Source organism: Chiroxiphia lanceolata, chromosome 5 (genome assembly GCF_009829145.1).
Source record: "Chiroxiphia lanceolata isolate bChiLan1 chromosome 5, bChiLan1.pri, whole genome shotgun sequence".
Taxonomy (NCBI): Eukaryota; Metazoa; Chordata; class Aves; order Passeriformes; family Pipridae; genus Chiroxiphia; species Chiroxiphia lanceolata.
This window is the reverse complement of record NC_045641.1, coordinates 70,320,832-70,339,425: the sequence shown is the minus strand read 5'-3', so window position 1 is coordinate 70,339,425 and position 18,594 is coordinate 70,320,832. Positions and strand designations below refer to the sequence as shown.

Here is an 18,594-nt window from a genome sequence, read left to right as displayed (position 1 = left end):
CTGGCAGTGTTTTGATTTCCTAGATATAAACAAATCATTGTATTCTTTTCTGCTTGCATGTTTTTCCTAGAATACTTTTCCCCCTCTTACCTTTCCTGTCCTTCTGGAAGATATACTAGTTTATTTTACATTAAAAAAAAAAAACAAACCAAAAGCAAAACGGATAAAATTGTGCATGTGTTTTTCGACTAGACTTGGAAATCTTTGTAGTTTACTGGGACCATTTGTGCTACCAACAGTTTCGTTTCCCTATCAAGACTTATTTTGTGGCTAAAACATTAGGATAGCTGAAAGCAGCTTTCCCTCTAGAGCATGTGTAAGTGGTCTCATGCTATGTTCCAGACAAACTCTTAACATGCCTGATGATATTTCACTTCATTTTTATTGAGTTCCAAAGACAAGGCTCTGAGCAGTATCCATTTCTTTAATACAGGACTTTCCAGGCTGCTGTTTAGATGATTTTTAATCTGAGGCTTTTTCAGTATGAAAGAAATATGAGTCAAAAACTTGAGTCCTTTTTGCAGCTTATTTGCTGTACAGTCTATAGTATTCAGATGAGGTTTTTAGCATGTTTCAGATGTAGTCCAGCATGATTCAATTTGCCCTGCAACAAAAAAGGGGAGGTGAAGGATCCTGTGGGAAGAAGTCAATGTGAGAAAGACAGGAGGTTCTGGTTGAAGAGCAATGAGGGGGATTAATGTCATTAAACTCTCAGCAGGTGGTTTTGATTACTATTTTCAGAAATACACTTTTATTTGCAGGTCTGTGTCTTATCCCAACAAATTTTACCGGTGACGCTATTTTAATTTACAGCTACACTGACTTAAACTCTTCTTCTTAAGAGGTTGTCTAGATCTCCTGTTCTGAACTGTATTTCATGGCTGTTTTCACCAGTCCTCCTCCCTTCAGGTGTGCGTGGGGGGAAAAAAAAAAAATCTCCCCCAAAAACTTGGAGACTGAGGGGAGCCCTCGCGGCTGCTTTCTCAGGAGGGACAGGCACTGATCTCTGCTCCCTGTGACAGGACCCGAGGGAACGGCTGGAGCTGTGACAGGGAGGTTTAAGTTACATATTAGCAAAAGCTTCTCCCCCCAGAGGATGGCTGGGCACCGAACAAGCTCCCCAGGGCATCCCGCCTGACAGAGCTCAAGGAGTGTTTGGACAACGCTCTGAGGCACGTGGTGGGATTTCTGGGGTCTCCTGAGCAGGTCCAGGAGTCCCCCCGCTCCATGGTATTCCACGTCTCCTCGCAATGGCGGAGCACGAGGCTCCTCCCCGCGGGCACAGCGACTCCCGCCGGCTCCCGTCTCGCCCCGCTCTGTGGGGGCGGAGCTTGCCCGACCCCGGGCCCGCGCCGGCCGCCGTCGGGCCGGGCGGGGCTGCGCGGGGGACGCGATGGCGGCGCGGGCCGGGCTGTGCTGCCGGGCCGGGCTGTGGTGCGGGGCCGGCGGGGGGCTCCCAGCCGCGCCTCGCTGGGGCCGCGCCGCTTATTCCTCAGCGCCCGCGGTGAGCGGCAAGGAAGGGCCGCAGCAGCGGGAAGGTGAGCGCGGGGGGCGCGGGGGCCGCGCTGCGCCTCCACCGGCAGGGCGGGAGCGAGCGCTGAGTGACGGGGCTGCGGCGGAGCGGTGCCTGGTTTCGGTTATTCCCAGAGGGAATTTCATGGTTTGCCCAGGGCTGTGTGCTCCCCTGAGACCAGGCCTGGTCTCTGAAAGAGCCTTTAAGTGTTAAAGGGGTCCTGACCTGAAATTATGGATGTTTGTAACAGAAACAGTGCGGTGCGAAGTGTGGCTGCGTGTGAAAGCACCGCGGGGAAGGCAGGTCAGGCGATAAAGAAATGCTGTGTGTGAACTGTTGTAGAACCCCCGGATGTATCTTTCAATTTAAATTTTTTATATAGCAAGAAGAGTATGAGCAGAATTGGGTACATAAAGTACTCGGGTAAGGAAAACGAAAGAACTGTAAAGTTCACCAGGTTTTGCGAGGTAGAGTTGTAAGACATATTAATGAGGGGAAAATCCAAACGTCCAGTCCTAAATCCCGGGGTTTTTTTTTTGCTAAATATATACAAAGAAATAAAACCTGAGAGCTCAAACCAGTCACTTGAAAGTAAATGGCATCGGCTTCACCTTCATTTGTTTGAGGCTACATTGTCCAGTGTCGTTTTTTGGAGAGCGGAGTTTGAAGTGTTTTAGAGTTTTAGGAGGGGGCAGAAATGGAGGGAAGCAAGATCTCTGTTTAGTTTGAAAATCCAGTGGTATTTGGTATCTTCATGCATCCCTGGGAGTCCTTCACCACATCTCCAAGTAATATCTGACTATAAAGTAGAGTCAGAGAGTGGCTCAGGCCTGAAAGGAGTTAAACTCTTACAGGATTGCTCATTAAGCTGGATTGACATGATCCCCATCCCCAGCTCAAGAAACAATCCAATGTGCAAACTGTTCATACAGAGGTTAGTTGAGCTGCAGAGTGGCACAGAAGAGGGTGTAAAGTCAGAAGGAAGGGATGGAGCCATGCGATTCTCCTTTTGGAAATAGTAACTCTTAGGTTTATCCATCTTGTGCTGCTGTGGGAGGGTGATTTGTGACTGCACAGCCATGTGGGAAAGAGGGAGCACAGGGATGAAGGTGGAAGTTTACTCTCACTCATTTTCTTGAAGTTCTTTTTTATCTAATGTTTCAAAAAATAAATGAGCAATCTGTGGTCTGAGTACCTGATCTTCCCCTTCTTCCATGTAACGATTGGGGAGTATTAATGAACATTGGTACAAAGACAAACGCAAAAAAAAGTATAGAAGACTATGTTGCATTCCCCCCTCAAAAAAAAAAAAAAACTATATAAAAATTTGTATTTTAAATGGCTCTGTTTTTTTTTTTCTTTCAGCTTCAATAAGGAGAAGAGGCAGGACACCACAGTTTGTAAGTACTGAAATGATTTGCAGCTAACTCAGGTGTTTGAGACAGTTTTCTAAGCTGTGTGTCATAACAGGAACCCCTTCTGCAGTCAAACCCTGTGACTGTTCCAGGCCAGCACCTGCTTTCTGTAATGTCCCAGCTCTTTTCAGTCTGTGCCTTCATAAAGCCAAAACATAACAGTAAGCTAATAGTTAACTTTTATTGACACCATGTACTGCAGGTCTGAAAAGTAACTTAAAGATGCATTTTCAAAAAAACAGACATTTTATTGTTATTTTCAGTCTGAGTTTACAGGATTTGTGGTGGTTTCTTTCTGATGTAAATAAAAAGTGTGATCTTGTGCATCAGTGAAATTGTACGTGCACGGTGGATTTAAAACTGATAGCTGGACATTTAATAACTGAGAATTTCCTGTTGTCATCCACATGTACATGTCAAAAGTTGTATAGTACAGGTTATGTTTTAAAAGCAAATAGTGAAGTAGACCTGGGATACATTAAATTTTTGTGTAACTTCTAAGAGTGGATTTTATGATACACCAAAGCAGTAAGGCCAGTTGACTGCATATATCCATTTCCTTTCTACTCCTCTAAATTAAAAATTAAAGGTTTTGGGGAAAAAAACAGTGACTTGTTTGTTTGTTAGGTTTTTTAGGAGCATTTGACTGAAACTGTGGTCAATTATTGGCGGATATAAGCTATTTCTTTAATATACTAATGCATTGTTCCTGTACTGGAATTTCTATAGCAAGAAATGTCAATTATAATCTGTTTCTTTTATTATCAACTGGTTCACACTTTCAGAATTCCAGTATTTTAAAACTCATTGTCTTGCCCTCAACTACACACTCAGGCCCTTTAGGAAACAGAGTTTGCAGTTCCATACTGATTTGATTCCCTTTTCTTCCCCTGCTGATTTATGTTTTGTGTGTTGATCCTGCTTTGTCTTACAAACAGTGTATCTCACGTCCAGCTTGTATCCTTTTCCACTGACCAGGCTGTACCTCCCAGAACAGAGAGGATGGCTGTGGATCAGGACTGGAGCAGTGTTTATCCAACAGCAGCTGCCTTTAAACCTGCCTCTGTGCCTCTCCCAATCCGAATGGGTTACCCAGTGAAGAGAGGAGTACCTCCCCCAAAAGAAGGCAACTTGGAACTTATTAAGGTAAGACACATCACGTGGGTGGGTGGTTATTGTAATGTTAGTATTCACTAAGGCTGCACTGCTTTGATTGGGGTGTTTGTATTGGAAACTGTTTTCTCTTATTAGACAGGATGATCCTCTTTAGTTTCTAAATGAAATGGTAACAAAGTTAAGTAACAAATGAATGAAATCTGGAGACATTTTTAGGGTGATCATGCCTGTGATTTTTGTGCTAGGGCTAACTGAAGTCTGTTCCTAAATCAGACTTGAGTACTTATCTGAATATCTTATTCAGTGTGTTGTATTACCATAACAAATGTGAGAAGTGTAATCGGATTTCAGTCATGTCCATTTACTTAGGAACGGACAAAAAGCCATTATTGTGGTAACTCTTAATGTGTCTGTTTCAGATTCCCAATTTTTTGCATCTTACTCCTCCTGCAATTAAGAAGCACTGTGCAGCTCTTAAAGGTGAGAATGTAAATGTGTGTGATCAAGTAGAAGGTGAGACATGGTACACTTGTGAAGCTGCTTATTTGTCAGGCTTTGGCTAGTACTGTCTGCTTTATTGCTGCTGCCTGGAGTTACCTAGGTGGTTGGCAGATGTGTCTAAGGAGAGCACCCAAGTAAGACTGAAATTTTACTTTTCAATGAGGCCCTGCTTGTACTGACAAGTTTATAGTTTAGTGCCTTGAGAAAGGTGAGTGATGAATGTGACAGAATTCTCAGAAGACTCTCTGTGATTGAACCAGGGTTCAGTCAGTAGCCATTCTGGATTACATTTAATGGCCAAAAAGCTATTAATGCTAGAAACCCTCTGTGAGAGCAAGGTCTGCTGGGGAGATACAGGATCTGCTGAAGACCAAGAGAATCTCTGCCAGCCAGCAAGAGAACCTAATGAGGAGGTTAGGCAAAGGAAGCATTTTTTGTGATGAGGGTGGTGAGACACTGAAAGGGCTTGCCCAGAGAAGCTGTGGATGCCCCATCCTTGAAGGTGTTCAAGGTCAGGTTGGATGAGCTTTGAGCAGCCAAATCTAGTGAAAGATGTCCCTGCCCATGGCAGGGGCTTGGACTCTTTAATCTTTGAGGGTCAATTCCAACCCAAACCATTCTGTGATTGTTTGGCATCTGGAGTACTGTATCCTGGATTTTGGAGAACCCAGTATACAAAAAGGATTAAACCCAGTAAAAAGATAGATTACAATAAATCTGGGAAAAAAAAACAAACAAGCAACAACCAAATACACCAAACAGGTATTACTTGTAGTGTTTTCTCTTTATTTTACAGATTTCTGCACTGAATGGCCAAGTGCTCTGGACAGTGATGAGAAATGTGAACAGCATTTTCCCATTGAAACCGAAACTATAGATTATGTTTCTTCAGGGACGTCTATTCGCAATCCCAAAGCAAGAGTGGTGACTTTAAGAGTAAGTAGTAATTTTGATAAACTGCCTTTGTCTCAAAAGCCTAAATACTTGTTTTTCTTTTCCAAACGTGCAAGTATGATCTGCTATAAGGAAATGAGGGAAATGGTTTCCTCAAAGTCAGAATAAATAAAAAGCAGTGGATTTCCTGAAGTATTCTGCAGAATGTTAGAACTGAGGTCATCAGGTTATGGATATGCATTTAAGTTGACTGTGATGTAAGCAAAATAGTGTACCCTCTGAAGAATGTCCTTGTAGAAAAGGTTCTCCATGTCTTGCTTAGATCTTCTCATTGCTAATTTTTTGGCCCTGGAAGTGCACAGGTATTGAAAGATGGGTCATATGAATGTGGCACTATTTATAAGTGTTGAGTTGGCAGGCCTCCAGGCATCAGTGTGTATGCAATAGGCACAGCAACCTTGTCAGCATAGGGTCATGACATATTTGAGGTTGGAAGGGAGCTCAGGAGATTTAGGCATTATGTGGGTGTTTATTATGCATGTATATATTGTTTGAGTATTCACATTATTCTTGCCTTGTGGTGAGACTTCTGATGTGATACAATCAGAAGAAATTCTGCAAATGCATCCTGAATAGCTGTCCTTCTAATTCTTAATAGGTATGCCATACTGTCTCAGGTATTTCCAAAGTGCAGAGATTGGATTTATCCAAGGAGTTAAAGTTGTTTTCTCTTGTACTTGAAGGTTAAACTTTCTAACCTGAATTTGGATGACCATGCAAAGAAGAAGCTTGTTAAACTTGTAGGAGAGCGGTACTGCAAGGAGACAGATGTGCTCACGATTGTCACAGACAGGTACAGTTACCAGAAGGAAACAAAAATGCTTGTACCAATGGTCACTGTATAGAAAGGGCTGGGTGTCTTCCAGTAATACCAGCTATTCTCTTGGTGAATTATTATATTTTTAATGCTAAAATAGCACTTAAACTTAACACTGCTCCTGTTATTAACTGTTAAAATCAGGTTTTAAAGGAGTTCAGACTTATGTGTGTTTGATTCCAGTTTGGCACAGATGGCAAAAAAGTTTTTAATGTTTCCTGAAGATTTGTTAATTCTTGGATTTTGTAGATTTTCCTACTGAGTTGCAGTTGCCCTTTCTCCCGTGTTCTTAATACTCACACTGCCAAGGTGTTATTCTTGGTTGGGTGTAATTCAGAAATGCATGTGATTTAAACACACATTTCCCTAAGATTCCCTACATTACAAATTAGAAACTTAGATGGTGATTTTTAACATCTTGTTCCAAAAAACGAGCTTTGTTCCTGAATTTTCAGGTGTCCCCTAAGAAGACAGAACTATGATTATGGCATGCACCTGCTCACAGTTCTGTACCACGAATCTTGGGTAAGCAGTTTTAAGTAGCTCGTGCTGTCTAATGTGCATGTGCTCTGTCATACCTTAAAGTAAATTATCTTGAGATTCTTTCCCTTTTCCACCTCACTTGTCTTCAAATTCAACTAAGATAAGTTGCCTATGTTTGATCTTAATTTCAGAGTCAACTTAAGAGTGCATTTCTCTTAACTTCACAAGTGCTAATTTGTTGTTTGTAAACAGTTTGTCTCTTTTAAGAAGTTCACTTGCTTTTGACCTCAATAAGAGATTCTTTCCCAATGCTTTGCTCCTCTCAGCCAGGAGCCTAAAACTGACCCTGAGCCTACCAGAAAACACATTAATTGTCAGGATTCCTAAACGTACCTCTAATGTGGCATCGCACTGGGCTACCTGTGCACAATATTCAAATATGAATTTAGTGCACCCAGAGAAATGGTGTGCTCTGTGATTGTCTACTATGCACTTTTAACAGGGACTGTGTTTAAAGGCAAAACCAAGTCTGTTCCAGAAAAACAGAGGGGTGTGTTATCGCTTAAAAGCTGTGAAAACTGAGAACACAATATCTACATCTTACCTGATTCCGGACTTGGACCTGTTGCTTAGAATATGTCTCTTCTTGGGCTCTTCCTGGGCTAAAGTAAACAATGGCTGTAATTTGGAAATGTTCTGTTTCTTAAATGCTCTCTCACATACCTTTGCCTCAAGCTGACTGTTTTTTTGAGCTCCCTCCTGCTCAGGAAAGGGGCCTCCTCTGCACCTTCTGTTAGTTTTAGCATTTCATTGCATCAGTGTTAGTGTCCTGAAAAATATAAAAAAAAATTTATAACTCTTTAGATAAAGTAAGTGTAATGTAAAGTTTTCCATAATCATTCATGATAAGGAGTATTTGGAATTTTTCCCTGTAGCTTGTTTTGTTAAGTGGTTTTACATATCAGGTATCCAATGCAAATGTATAAAAGGTACTATTCCAATTTATTATTAATTTACTACAAATTTTAAATAGGCCTCTAAGTATAATAAGATATCTTTAGACTACAGATCTTCCTTTCACAGTGAACTCTTCAGACCTGTCTCTTGTATTTTTGTGGTTAGTTGTATAGGTTATAAATATTGCCTTCAACCATTTTACAGGCATTTTTTGCAGAAAACAAGTTAGTAGTCTGAAATAAAATCAATGTTGAAAATCCATACTAATGTTTTGAATAACATAAAGTTGAGTGTACTGTTACTAGTCACATTATTTGAGACAGTAAAAGCTTTCACCATCACCCTATTTCCATAGATGTACTCTTTTATATAAGTTGTATTTTCCATATTCAGCATTTTTATGAATTTAGGTGTTCTCGATTTCGATCGTTGCAGTGGATACATTTTGCAATTGTAGAGTACATCAAATTAAATTAATTGTGAAGGGTAACATTTACTCTGGATTTCAAGAGTTTTGTACGCATGGATGTTCCTCTCCCCAACAGCATTACATTGCCTTGCAAATCTGAAATTAATGACAGATCAGTATTGCAATGACAAGAGGGTTAGACACTGCTCACTTTATTAATTTCAGCACGAACAGCATGTCTGTGCTGTGCTCTGGCATTAATTAGTGATGGCAGACAGGGCTATATGATACTGCTATGTGAGTGTTCAGTGTATGTTGAATATGCACAAGTCTCCTGCCCTTTTATTACCTTCCAACCTCCATGTTAATGTTTGATGAGTTTGTCAATCAGTTGTAATTGTCTTTGATTTCCATGAAAAATTAATGGTTTCCTGAGACATGGTTTTTTATTTTGTGTGACATGTTTTGCTTTGTGGCGTGGTTTTTTCCCCCCATGATCAGTGGTAATGCCTTTTAGTGACTTGCTGAAAGGGAGTTTTGTGAACCATAAGCAAACAATGTGTGGTTTATTTTAATTTGTACCAACTTTATTGTGCGAGGGCAATGGATGGGGACTGGCCTGCCAGTTAGACAGTAACATCAGTCCTGTTTGCAGAACTAATTGTAAGATTTGATGACTTTCACAGCAGAGTAGTATCACACTGTGTGTTAATGCATGTTTGTGATGTGATTGAATAAAAAGATGAGGGCAGTGAAGGAAAAGCTGGATGCATATAATTTTTACCCTCAATCCTGAAAACTTTGCCTAATATCTCTCTCTAAACATGACAGAATTTATGTTAATAACTATGTTTCTGTATTTTGTGAATTGGCAAGCGTGTATAAAAGGAAGCTCCCGGACAAGATGATTTAAGGTCTTGGGTGTGAGCCTTCAATCACCTTAGGTTGAATAGGCTTCCATCAGTATGATATCGAATGTAGAGACCGTCCTGATCATCGAGGTCTGCCGTGGCCCTTTGGAGCATCGTACTGAAAAAGATTGTGAATAGAGTTGGTGCAAGAACACAGCCTTGTTTCACACCATCGGTAATTAGAAAGGGCTCAGAAAGTGCATCACCATATCTGACTTGGCCGTGCTGATCCTCATGGAGTGAGATGATCATTTTAAGGAACTTGGGGGGACAACCTAAATGTTCCAAAATCTGCCACAGACCTTTTCTGCTCACAGTATCGAAAGCCTTGGTGAGGTCAACAAAGGTTACATAGAGACCTTTATTCTGTTCCCTACACTTCTCTTGCAGTTGTCTGAGAACAAATACCATGTCTGTGGTACTCCTGTTGGCTCTGAAACCACATTGGCTTTCAGGTAGAATTCCTTCTGCAATAGGGGGAGCTGCTCTGCTGATGATGCCGCCCTTGTCGCCCACACAGAAGCAGCTCTGCAGCCTTTAACTTCTTACTTTGCAGACGCTGCTGAGCTCTTTGGGCTGGAAGTCAGCTTAAAGAAGACAGAAGTTCTCTATCAACCTGCACCTCAGGAAGTCTTCCATCATCCCCATATCACCATTGGCCAATCAGCTCAAATCAGTCCAGCAGTTTAATTACCTAGGCAGCCTCATCTCCTCGGACAGTAAGATTGACGGAGAGATAGACAACAGGTTAGCTAAGGCATATAGTGCTTTTGGAAGACTCCATAAAAGAGTTTGGTGAAATAAACACTTGAAGAAAAGTACCAAGATCAGTGTTTACAGAGCCATTGTGCTGTCCACTCTTTTATATGGATCCAAATCATGGGTCATCTACCGCCACCACCTACGTCTCCTAGAACACTTCCATCAACGTTGTCTCTGTACAATCCTTAACATCCGCTGGTCAGGTTATGTGACCAATACATCTGTTCTAGAGCAAGCAGCTGTCACAAGTATTGAGGCCATGTTACTGAGAACACAGCTGTGCTGGACAGGGCACGTCTCCAGGATGAAAGATCACCGCCTCCCTAAGATCCTGCTCTATGGTGAACTTGGCACCGGCTGCCTCAAGAGAGGAGCCCTGAAGAGAAGATACAAGGACTCCCTGAAACAACATCTCAGCCTTGGCCACATTGATCATCATAACTGGTCTACTCTGGCCTCCAGTCAGGAGGTCTGGAGACACACCATCTATAATGCCGCTGCTTCCTTTGAGAAAGCACACAGGATCACTCTGGAGGAGAAAAGGCAATGCAGAAAGAATCGTGCCTCACAGAATTTACCACCTAAGGAATCTTTCTGCTGTGCCTTTTGCAGTCAGACGTGTCTATCTCGTATTGGCCTTTTTAGCCACCAGTGTGCTTGTAACAAACGTGGGTAGAGCCCTCCCCAAATCTTCATTCACGAAGCCCAGCCATGATGAATGAATGAATGAATAAAAGGAAGAATTATATGCAGATATACATCAGGAAATGTAATTTCAAGTGTAATTATGTTTTAGTTGCCAGTGATGCACTTCTATTACAGTTACAAGTGGAAGTAGATATCAGACCTATGAGTTCAGTTATTTTTAAAACAATCAGATTTTAAAACTTAAGTATGTTCATTTATTTTCTTACTCTAAAACACTTGGAGATCTTCTGCTTCCTATTTATAGTTTTCAGGTTAATAATGAAATATTTGTGTTTATTGGATTTCAGAATATATTAATTAGATAGCTGACTTGCACTGAGTGGTAAGAATTGAACTTATCTTCTTTGGACTTCTTTTGTGATTCTTTTCAAATTATCCCTGAGGATGGTGTCTGGATTGAATTAATCAAGGGTGAGATATATTAGGTAGAGTATTAAACAGCAGCTTAACCAGTTGTATTTTTACTGCCTTTAAACAATAGTATTTCTTGAGTGCTGTAACATCACTTGAAACCTGGGTGTATTTTCGTGATATCAGGTGATTTTTAGAGAGTAAGAGTTTGCTGCCCTCGAGTGGTTAAAAGGGTCATGGACTGATTTCTTCACACTCAGCTTGGATTAATAGTTTAGCACCCAAAAGTCCACTTCTGTTATGAGTTGAAAGAAGGAAGGAGAACCAAATGGAACAGGAAATCAATTTTCCTGTAAGGAAGAACATTCAGAGTCATTCGGTTTTTTTGCTCCAAATCTACATGTGTTTCAGTCTACACAAATGCAAGAGGATGGAGAGTGGAGGATCTCAATTCTGCATTATAGGTCTGAGATCTTGAAAGAGTAATGAATAGTTGCCCATGGATTTTCTGTTCTTCAGTATTTCTTAAAGTACAAGTCTACTCTGACATATTAGCAGTAGATATTTGGTAGATAGGTAATGCTACACACACTGTGGAACTTTCTTGGTTTCTCGAGTACTGTGGTTATGGAAATCTGATAAATTATTCAAGGCTTAAAAAGAACAGTAAGGAGGAATCAATGTAACAGTAGGAGAGGTTGAAAGTGGCTTCTTAATATTAACGGTAATAGCCAAAGGGGTTCTGGGTGCATCTCTCTGCTCTCTGCTTGCACTGGAGATGCCAACAGTACTTGGGATGAAAGGGCAGGGAACTTGAAACAGAAAGGTGAGCGAAGGAAAAAAACTGAAAAATGGACAGAGTGACAGTAGATAGAGGCTTAACTAAAATTTATCCACCCACCTCACAGCTGTACAGTTTGAATGAGTTTGAGGAAAATGGCCCACACTACCTTGCATTCCTTTTTAAAGAAAGCATTGAGTGGCAAGGCACCCCAGTGGTGGGGTGGCAAGTCTGTGTGCATGCTAAATGAATATTTTAGCTGACCATTAGTGATAATGCTTTTCTTTAGACTTCATTTTTTTTTCAACTACAGTTATTTTAGACCATTACAAATAACCACAATTCTTATCACTTCAGGTTGTGCCAGTAACACTTAGTAACAGTAGAATTTTGCAGTTTCATAGTATGAGATCTTAGAAGTGTAATATAATTGTGTCCTTCCTTCCTAGAACAGGCCTTTCTCAGCATGTTATTATAATATGTTTGTAATGCAATGGTTTAAGTAATGCAAACTGAGGCCAAAGTAAGGGTGGACTCTAAATGTTGTAATATAAACTTGGTTTTGAAGCATGTATTCCATTTCATTGTGTGCTCACCAGTGCTCAAAATCTAACAACTTGAGTCTTCATCATTAATGTGAACCAGAAAAGGTAAAGCTAAAGGGGCATAATTAGATATTAAGTTTAGTAAGTTTTCTCTGCCAATCTGAATTCAAACATTTAGAATAAAAGGAAGGTTTTTCTGCCGGGAAATGTGTATTGTAGTGGAAGAAGGTTACACTTTTTTTGTACCTCTTGTACGACAAAGGATGAGCATTCTAGCAAAAGGTTGAATTAAAAATTGTCTTTGTACTTTTTCAGACTGTAGTAAGCTTTTTGCTTAAGTAAGTTTAAGCTCCTTATTTTTAGTAGCTGGAGAAACAAGGCTTCTTTTTGATACATAAATATAATTTTTGCAGCTGTTTAATTTTCAGTGTATATGTTGGAGTGAAATGAAGCCTTGTGGGCTGTAGACATTAAAAACATGAACAGAAAATCACCGAAGAGTTGAACTCTTAATATCACTGATCTTTCGTGATGAGATCAGAATCTTACCTGATCAGCGTTCAGAAAACAGAGTTAGATAAATACTTTACAAATGACCCTTAACAGAACCCTGGATTTTCCAGAAAATGCTGCAGCCACTCCAGCCCAGAGAGATGAAGTGTTTTGGAAGAGGCAATTCAGGCAACCACTGAGGACTCTGGAGCTGGTGACAGAAGCAGAGATTAAGCTTGAGAGTATCATGAAACACAAGAGCATCTCTTGCATGCAGTGCTGGTTTTTGAGGCAAAGTTCTTGTTTTACTTCTCTGCTTTTTCTCCTTTTACTTTATACATTTGTACCTTACTGAAATGTTTAGTCCTCCCAGTTTGTCCTGATTTGCCTTGATCCTCTAGAGGTCCCACCTGTCCTGTGCTGTTGCTCTGTCCTAGAAAATAATGTTCTGCTTATTCAGAGGAATGTATTTTAACTTACTTCGCATCACCAAGAAATTCAAATTTTTCTGTGCAATCTCACGTGATAAAAATATGTTTTGCCTCTCTACAAATTTCTGTTGGCATTTCTTTGTAAGTTGCTAATTAAGTAGTACAAATGAAAGGTGTATTATACCCAAAGAGTCTGTAAGTGTTCTGGCAGTTCCTCTTAGGATTGAAATTACCCAATCATTTGGAAAATGTTAGCATAGCATTTATTACCTGAAAATCTCAGATTACGGTACCACACAGAGTATCTTTTATTTCAGTGCAGTACTAAGAAATAGATGTATTTATTCCAGCCCATACAGAGTTTGAAATTTGACTTGGAATTTAAGGAACTTTCCTTCCTCTCAAAAAAAAAAAAATCCCACTAAAGTACTTGGTCTTTGCTAAACAGCATTAAATTTTTAACTGCTTATACCATTGGCAATAAAGTTAGCTAACATGAGTCATGTTTTTAATTGCCCCCAGGATTTCTGTGTCCCACTTCAAAATTTTATTAAAAATGTTTTTCCCAAAAGAAGCACCAAAGAGCTGACAATTTTAAGCCTCTGTATCACTGTGACAGCAAAATTGTGAAAGTTAAACTGGCAGAAAAAAAACAGGCAAACTGATGGTGAAATGCCTGCTTAAGTGATGCAAAATGCTCCCCTTTTTTCTGTACTTAAAGGTACAGTATAAATTGAAGCTTTTTGGTAATGACTTACATGTAAAAAGCAATTTCACTGTCCAAAGTACTGTTTGAGCATTCATACTCTTTCAGCATTTCAGATTAAGGACAGTAAAGGCTTGTAAACCTCCCAAAATACTGGCTTGTACTGTACTATAAAAGATTTGCATAGAAACAAATCCTTGTTCTGTTTATGGCATTAAAAAATAATTCTCTATATTTGCATTAGGAAGTGTTAAAAAAAATGGCTCTTCTGTGCCTCTTTAGCAACAGGTTTAGATCTTTGACTTTATATAAAAAAGTTGTTTTCTGGTGATTTTTTTAATTTGGTTTTGGTTTTGTTCTTATTGTAAGTTTTGGTAAGAGACAAAGGTTGAAATTATCAGCTGAGTGCATATTCAACCAGACTGGGTCATACTGAGATTCTGTCTTCTGTGTGACAGAATGAGGGAATCATATTTAGTGAATTCATTGAAGAAATATATATTCTTGATTTTTAACCTTGTTCACGAAGTGGGGATTCTAGAAAAATGTTATAAATACACTTGTATTCTAGTTTTCACAGTTTTATTCTCATTTTTAAGACTCTTACTGCAGTGTTCACTAACATTTTAAATTTACAGGGAATAAAAATAATCAACTAACAAAATTTGGGGTGATAAAGACCTAATTTTGAAGTTTAATTCATAACACTTTAAACCAAGACTACAACACTTGTAACATTCCCACTATTCAGAGTTCATGGATACCCAGGGTATATACCTTGTCTATCTAGGGTACATTTTCAATTGCATATATAAATCTAGGTTCACTTTCCTCTTGCAATAAATTGTGTTGAAAAGGTATTTTAAGTTTCACTTGATTCAGTTAGTTTGCAAAAACCTGATTTCTGCTCAGTTTCCTGTTGGTGATGTATGTCTGGACTGGATATCTGGAGGATAACTTTTCATTTTGAGACATGGCCACCAACAGTGCAGTGATGGATACTGGCTTATTGTAGCAGGGCTGAGGAATGGATTTGGAAATCTCTCCCTACTGTCAAATCCCTTCCTGCTTTCCCCCTCACCCCCCACCATGTAGTCAGATTTTACTTTAAAATCCATTTTGACAAATCACTCTGCTGGGAAGGATTCCAAGAAAGAAATACTTCACAGTTTCTTTAAAATCCCCTTTAAAATCTTGCTCTGTATTGCTCAAAAGAGGTGGGGAAAGCTTAATCTGTTTATCAGGAGGCATCTCCAAAATCCTCTGAGTTAATATGTGCAGAGCAGGATTGTCCTGAGGAGATAAATGTAATAACTGTAATTAGTTCTTGTTGTCTCTGCTATAACTTAGAGGTGTTTAAAAGGCTCACAGTGATCTTTTGTTTGAACTTCAAACATGAGTTCAGGAGTGACCAGAGGTGATACCCATATTCCCTTACTTCTGAGAAACCCTATCCCTGTGAGAAAGGCTTTTGCTTTAAAATTCTGTCCGAGTTTGGGGAAAAAAATGTCTCGGAGAGTCATTATGCAGATAAACAAGGGATATGTAAAGCAGGATGATGATGTTAATTAAAAACTATGTCAGTCTCCACTTTGTATGTCAGTATTTGTCAAACACACAAGGAATACTTTACTATACCCACTTGTTCCCAGTTGTTTTGGCAATACAGGCTACAGGACTTCCTTTTGTTCCTTTTTTCCTCTCTAGAAATTGAATGAGATTCTTTTACTTCTGTGTTGTATTTGTGTCCAGGTTTTCATGTCAGAACCTTTTAACGGTGGTATTCACTGCTTCTGACTAAACATTTGGACTCAGGGATTTAAAAGACAAGAGATTCCATTTACCAGGTGCAAGATGCAGCATTTGGTAAAGTATTTTAAATTCAGAAAGACAGACAGATCCAAGCACTCAGGGTTGTAGTGGAAAAAAAAAGTCTTGGGTCTTAATAAAAGGATATTAAATGTTGTGGTTTGACTGCAGCAGCCTTGACAATTAGTGGACAGAATATTTTAAAATAAATGAAAAATCAATACCAACACCCCATTCCCCCCCAAAGGCCCCCAAAACTCGAAGCCAAACCCAAACAACAAAGGAAAAAAAATCTCTACGGTTGCAAGGTTTTTTTTGATTCTGCATAGCATAGTTAAAAATTTACTGAAGAGCTCTTTCTGGTAAGGGATTTAAAGAAGGAAAAAATGCATATGATGTAAATGCTTTACTATAAGGTTTTTTTGAACTTATTTCCAGAGAAATGCAAGTTTTATTTAGACACAGTTTTATAACAATTTTAAGAAAAACACCAGAAATAAACTGAAAATACTTTAAATTGTGATCCTTGAAATAATATAAGGATACTATATGTAGTTTACATCAGTAAAGTACTAAATAATTATAAAAATAAATAAACACGTATAAAAATCTACCTCTGAAGCATATATATTTACCAAAGTACAATAAAAATTAAGTATACAAAAATAGCAGGTTATAACATTTGAAATATTCCTTAAACAGTCTGTGAAGGCCTGCTGGAGAAATGTTGAAAGACAACATTTATAAAGAACAACTGTACAAGCCAAGTATTTACAGGCACTGGGATGGTGTCTTCTGTCAGTGTTCAATTTGTGATCCTGTCTAATCTTGCAGTGCTAATTAGGGGAAAATTAGCACTTTATGGATAGAGATTCTTTTGAAGAGCAATTTGTTTTGCAGGAAGAATAAATGGATTATTTGGTGATGCTTTTCCTTAAGAGTTCAAATTAAAATATTTCCCAAATGGTGAAGGATTGCTGTCTTTAATCATAGGTTACTTGCTACGGACTGTCTCACTTCATGTCTTACAGCCAGTGTAGACATACCAAAATCATATGCTAGGGACGTCATAAATAGTAATAACTGCCTCCAAATCTTGAGCATTTAGGGTTATTTAAAATTTATTATTTTTACAAGGCTTTTTGTTATTCACTGTGCATAGTCCATAAGCTTTTCTTCCCACTCTGACTTGCCCAGTTATACCTGCCAGATCCATAAAGAACTTGGTAAATGGGGGGAAAGAAACTCATCCTGCTCCTACAGGCTCGAGTTACAAGCATTGTACCTTAGAGGAGGAAATACCTTCCACAGTGAATGTCTTTTGTAAAGTGAATTGATATGAGAGAGAAATTTCTTTGAATTATTGTAGCTTTGTTTCAGTCGAGTAATTTGTGTATGTTTTCTTTCAGAAAACTGAGAAGTGGGAGAGTGAGAAGTCTGAGGAAGATATGGAAGAGTATATCTGGGAAAATAGTCGCTCTCAGAAAAATGCCTTGGACACGTTGCTTCGAATAAAAGCCTCAGAGAATGTCAGTAATGCCTCTAAGGAAGAGCTGCTTGGATCTGAAGTGGTTAAGAATTACAGAAACTCTGTAATTGCACTTAAAAATGAAGGTGAAACAGAAAGTAACATGTCTCAGTATAAGGAATCTGTGAAAAAGCTGTTGAATATACAAGCATGAAAGCAGACTCTGCAGGTACACCTGATCATTATAGAAATATTAAGCTACTATTAATATTTCTTAGTGATATGGATATATAATTATGCAGAACCTTAACCAAAAGTGTGAAACTTGATGTTGATAATCACAGTAGTAATCAGTTTTCTCTTTACTGCTCAATTTTTTTTGTAAGCATAGTTGTCCTGTCCATGAATCTTGTTCTTTGAATAAAGTATGTTTGGATTCATATTGATAACTTGGACGTTTTATTCTATGTTTGCTTAGCATGAGACATCCTGTTTCAGTCCTCTGCTTAATCACACTTTGATTTCTCACAGAACTTTTTAAGGCATATAACTTAGAGCAACAATGTCAAAACTTAAGCTCCCAGTTCCATTAATTAGAAGTCTGAAAGTTAAGAACTCTAAACTTTCTAAATGCTTTTCAAATGTCACTCAGATTTTGCTCTATCTTTACTCCCTATCTGTAAAATAAAGATAATGTGTCTAAGTAGTTTTAACTTTTGGAGAGGTGTTGAAGCACATGGGAGAGTGTGAGGTACTCAACTGTCACCATGAGGGCTAACAAATACCCTAAGGAAAAATACCTCTCTCTAAAATGATGGAATAAAATGAGGTAGAAAATGGGATGGTAGTGGGAATGTGAACTAGCAGTTGTTGGCAGTTGTTGAGAAGATTCCAAAGCACATGGGAAAGAAGAATGATGAGAGTTGCTAAAAGTAAGAGCTGGTGAGTAGTGAGGTATGTAGCTAAATAGGAATGGACTCAGTCTTGGCGCCCTGAGGCCCGCTGAGTTCTCTCTTGAATCTACCCAGGCTTTTCAAGGGAAAAAAAATTGGTTTTAGCATCCAGCTTACTGGTATGCAGCACAGAGAGAGAAATTATATGGATGTTTAGCTTATATTTGGTAATTTGTACTTGAAAGGCATTGATTTGAAACAGTGGAATCACAGGCAACTTTTTTTGCCTTCTCACAGCAAAAAAACAAAAGCAAAACAAAAATCCCCACGTAAAAATAGCAGCTTTCAGGACATAAGTAACTCTTGCTTTTATTGTACCTTCCTGGCTTACTAAGATTTCAGCTTAGAAAGTCATTCTCTGGAAGGGGCAGAGGGAGTTAAGGATTCTGCATACCTATGAAAGTACCAAACATGTGGCCCTGCCAGCAGCTCGTTGAGAGAGAACAGTGTAAGAATAAGGACATAGAAAAGTGAAGGGAATTGATTCCTGCAGTGTTCTCTGTGGCTTGACT

The 18,594-nt window shown here is 39.1% G+C and overlaps 1 protein-coding gene across 1 annotated transcript; it reads left to right on the top strand.

Annotated features, from left to right (window-relative positions):
* Nucleotides 1-1,890: 1,890 nt before the first annotated feature.
* Nucleotides 1,891-18,496, top strand: MRPS35 (mitochondrial ribosomal protein S35). The gene is made up of 8 exons (XM_032687825.1): nucleotides 1,891-1,936; nucleotides 2,879-2,913; nucleotides 3,907-4,074; nucleotides 4,464-4,524; nucleotides 5,342-5,481; nucleotides 6,183-6,292; nucleotides 6,772-6,841; nucleotides 17,071-18,496. The coding sequence occupies exons 1-8, from the start codon at nucleotides 1,906-1,908 to the stop codon at nucleotides 17,341-17,343; spliced, it is 888 nt and encodes a 295-aa protein (XP_032543716.1). The 5' UTR covers nucleotides 1,891-1,905; the 3' UTR covers nucleotides 17,344-18,496.
* Nucleotides 18,497-18,594: the final 98 nt, after the last annotated feature.

Bases quoted from the DNA above. Each gene is read 5' to 3' on its own strand.
- MRPS35 (XM_032687825.1), top strand. From the start codon at position 1,906: ATGAGCAGAATTGGGTACATAAAGTACTCGG. The intron at 1,937-2,878 runs GTAAGGAAAACG...TTTTTCTTTCAG, and splicing joins TGGGTACATAAAGTACTCGG to CTTCAATAAGGAGAAGAGGC. The intron at 6,293-6,771 runs GTACAGTTACCA...CTGAATTTTCAG, and splicing joins CTCACGATTGTCACAGACAG to GTGTCCCCTAAGAAGACAGA.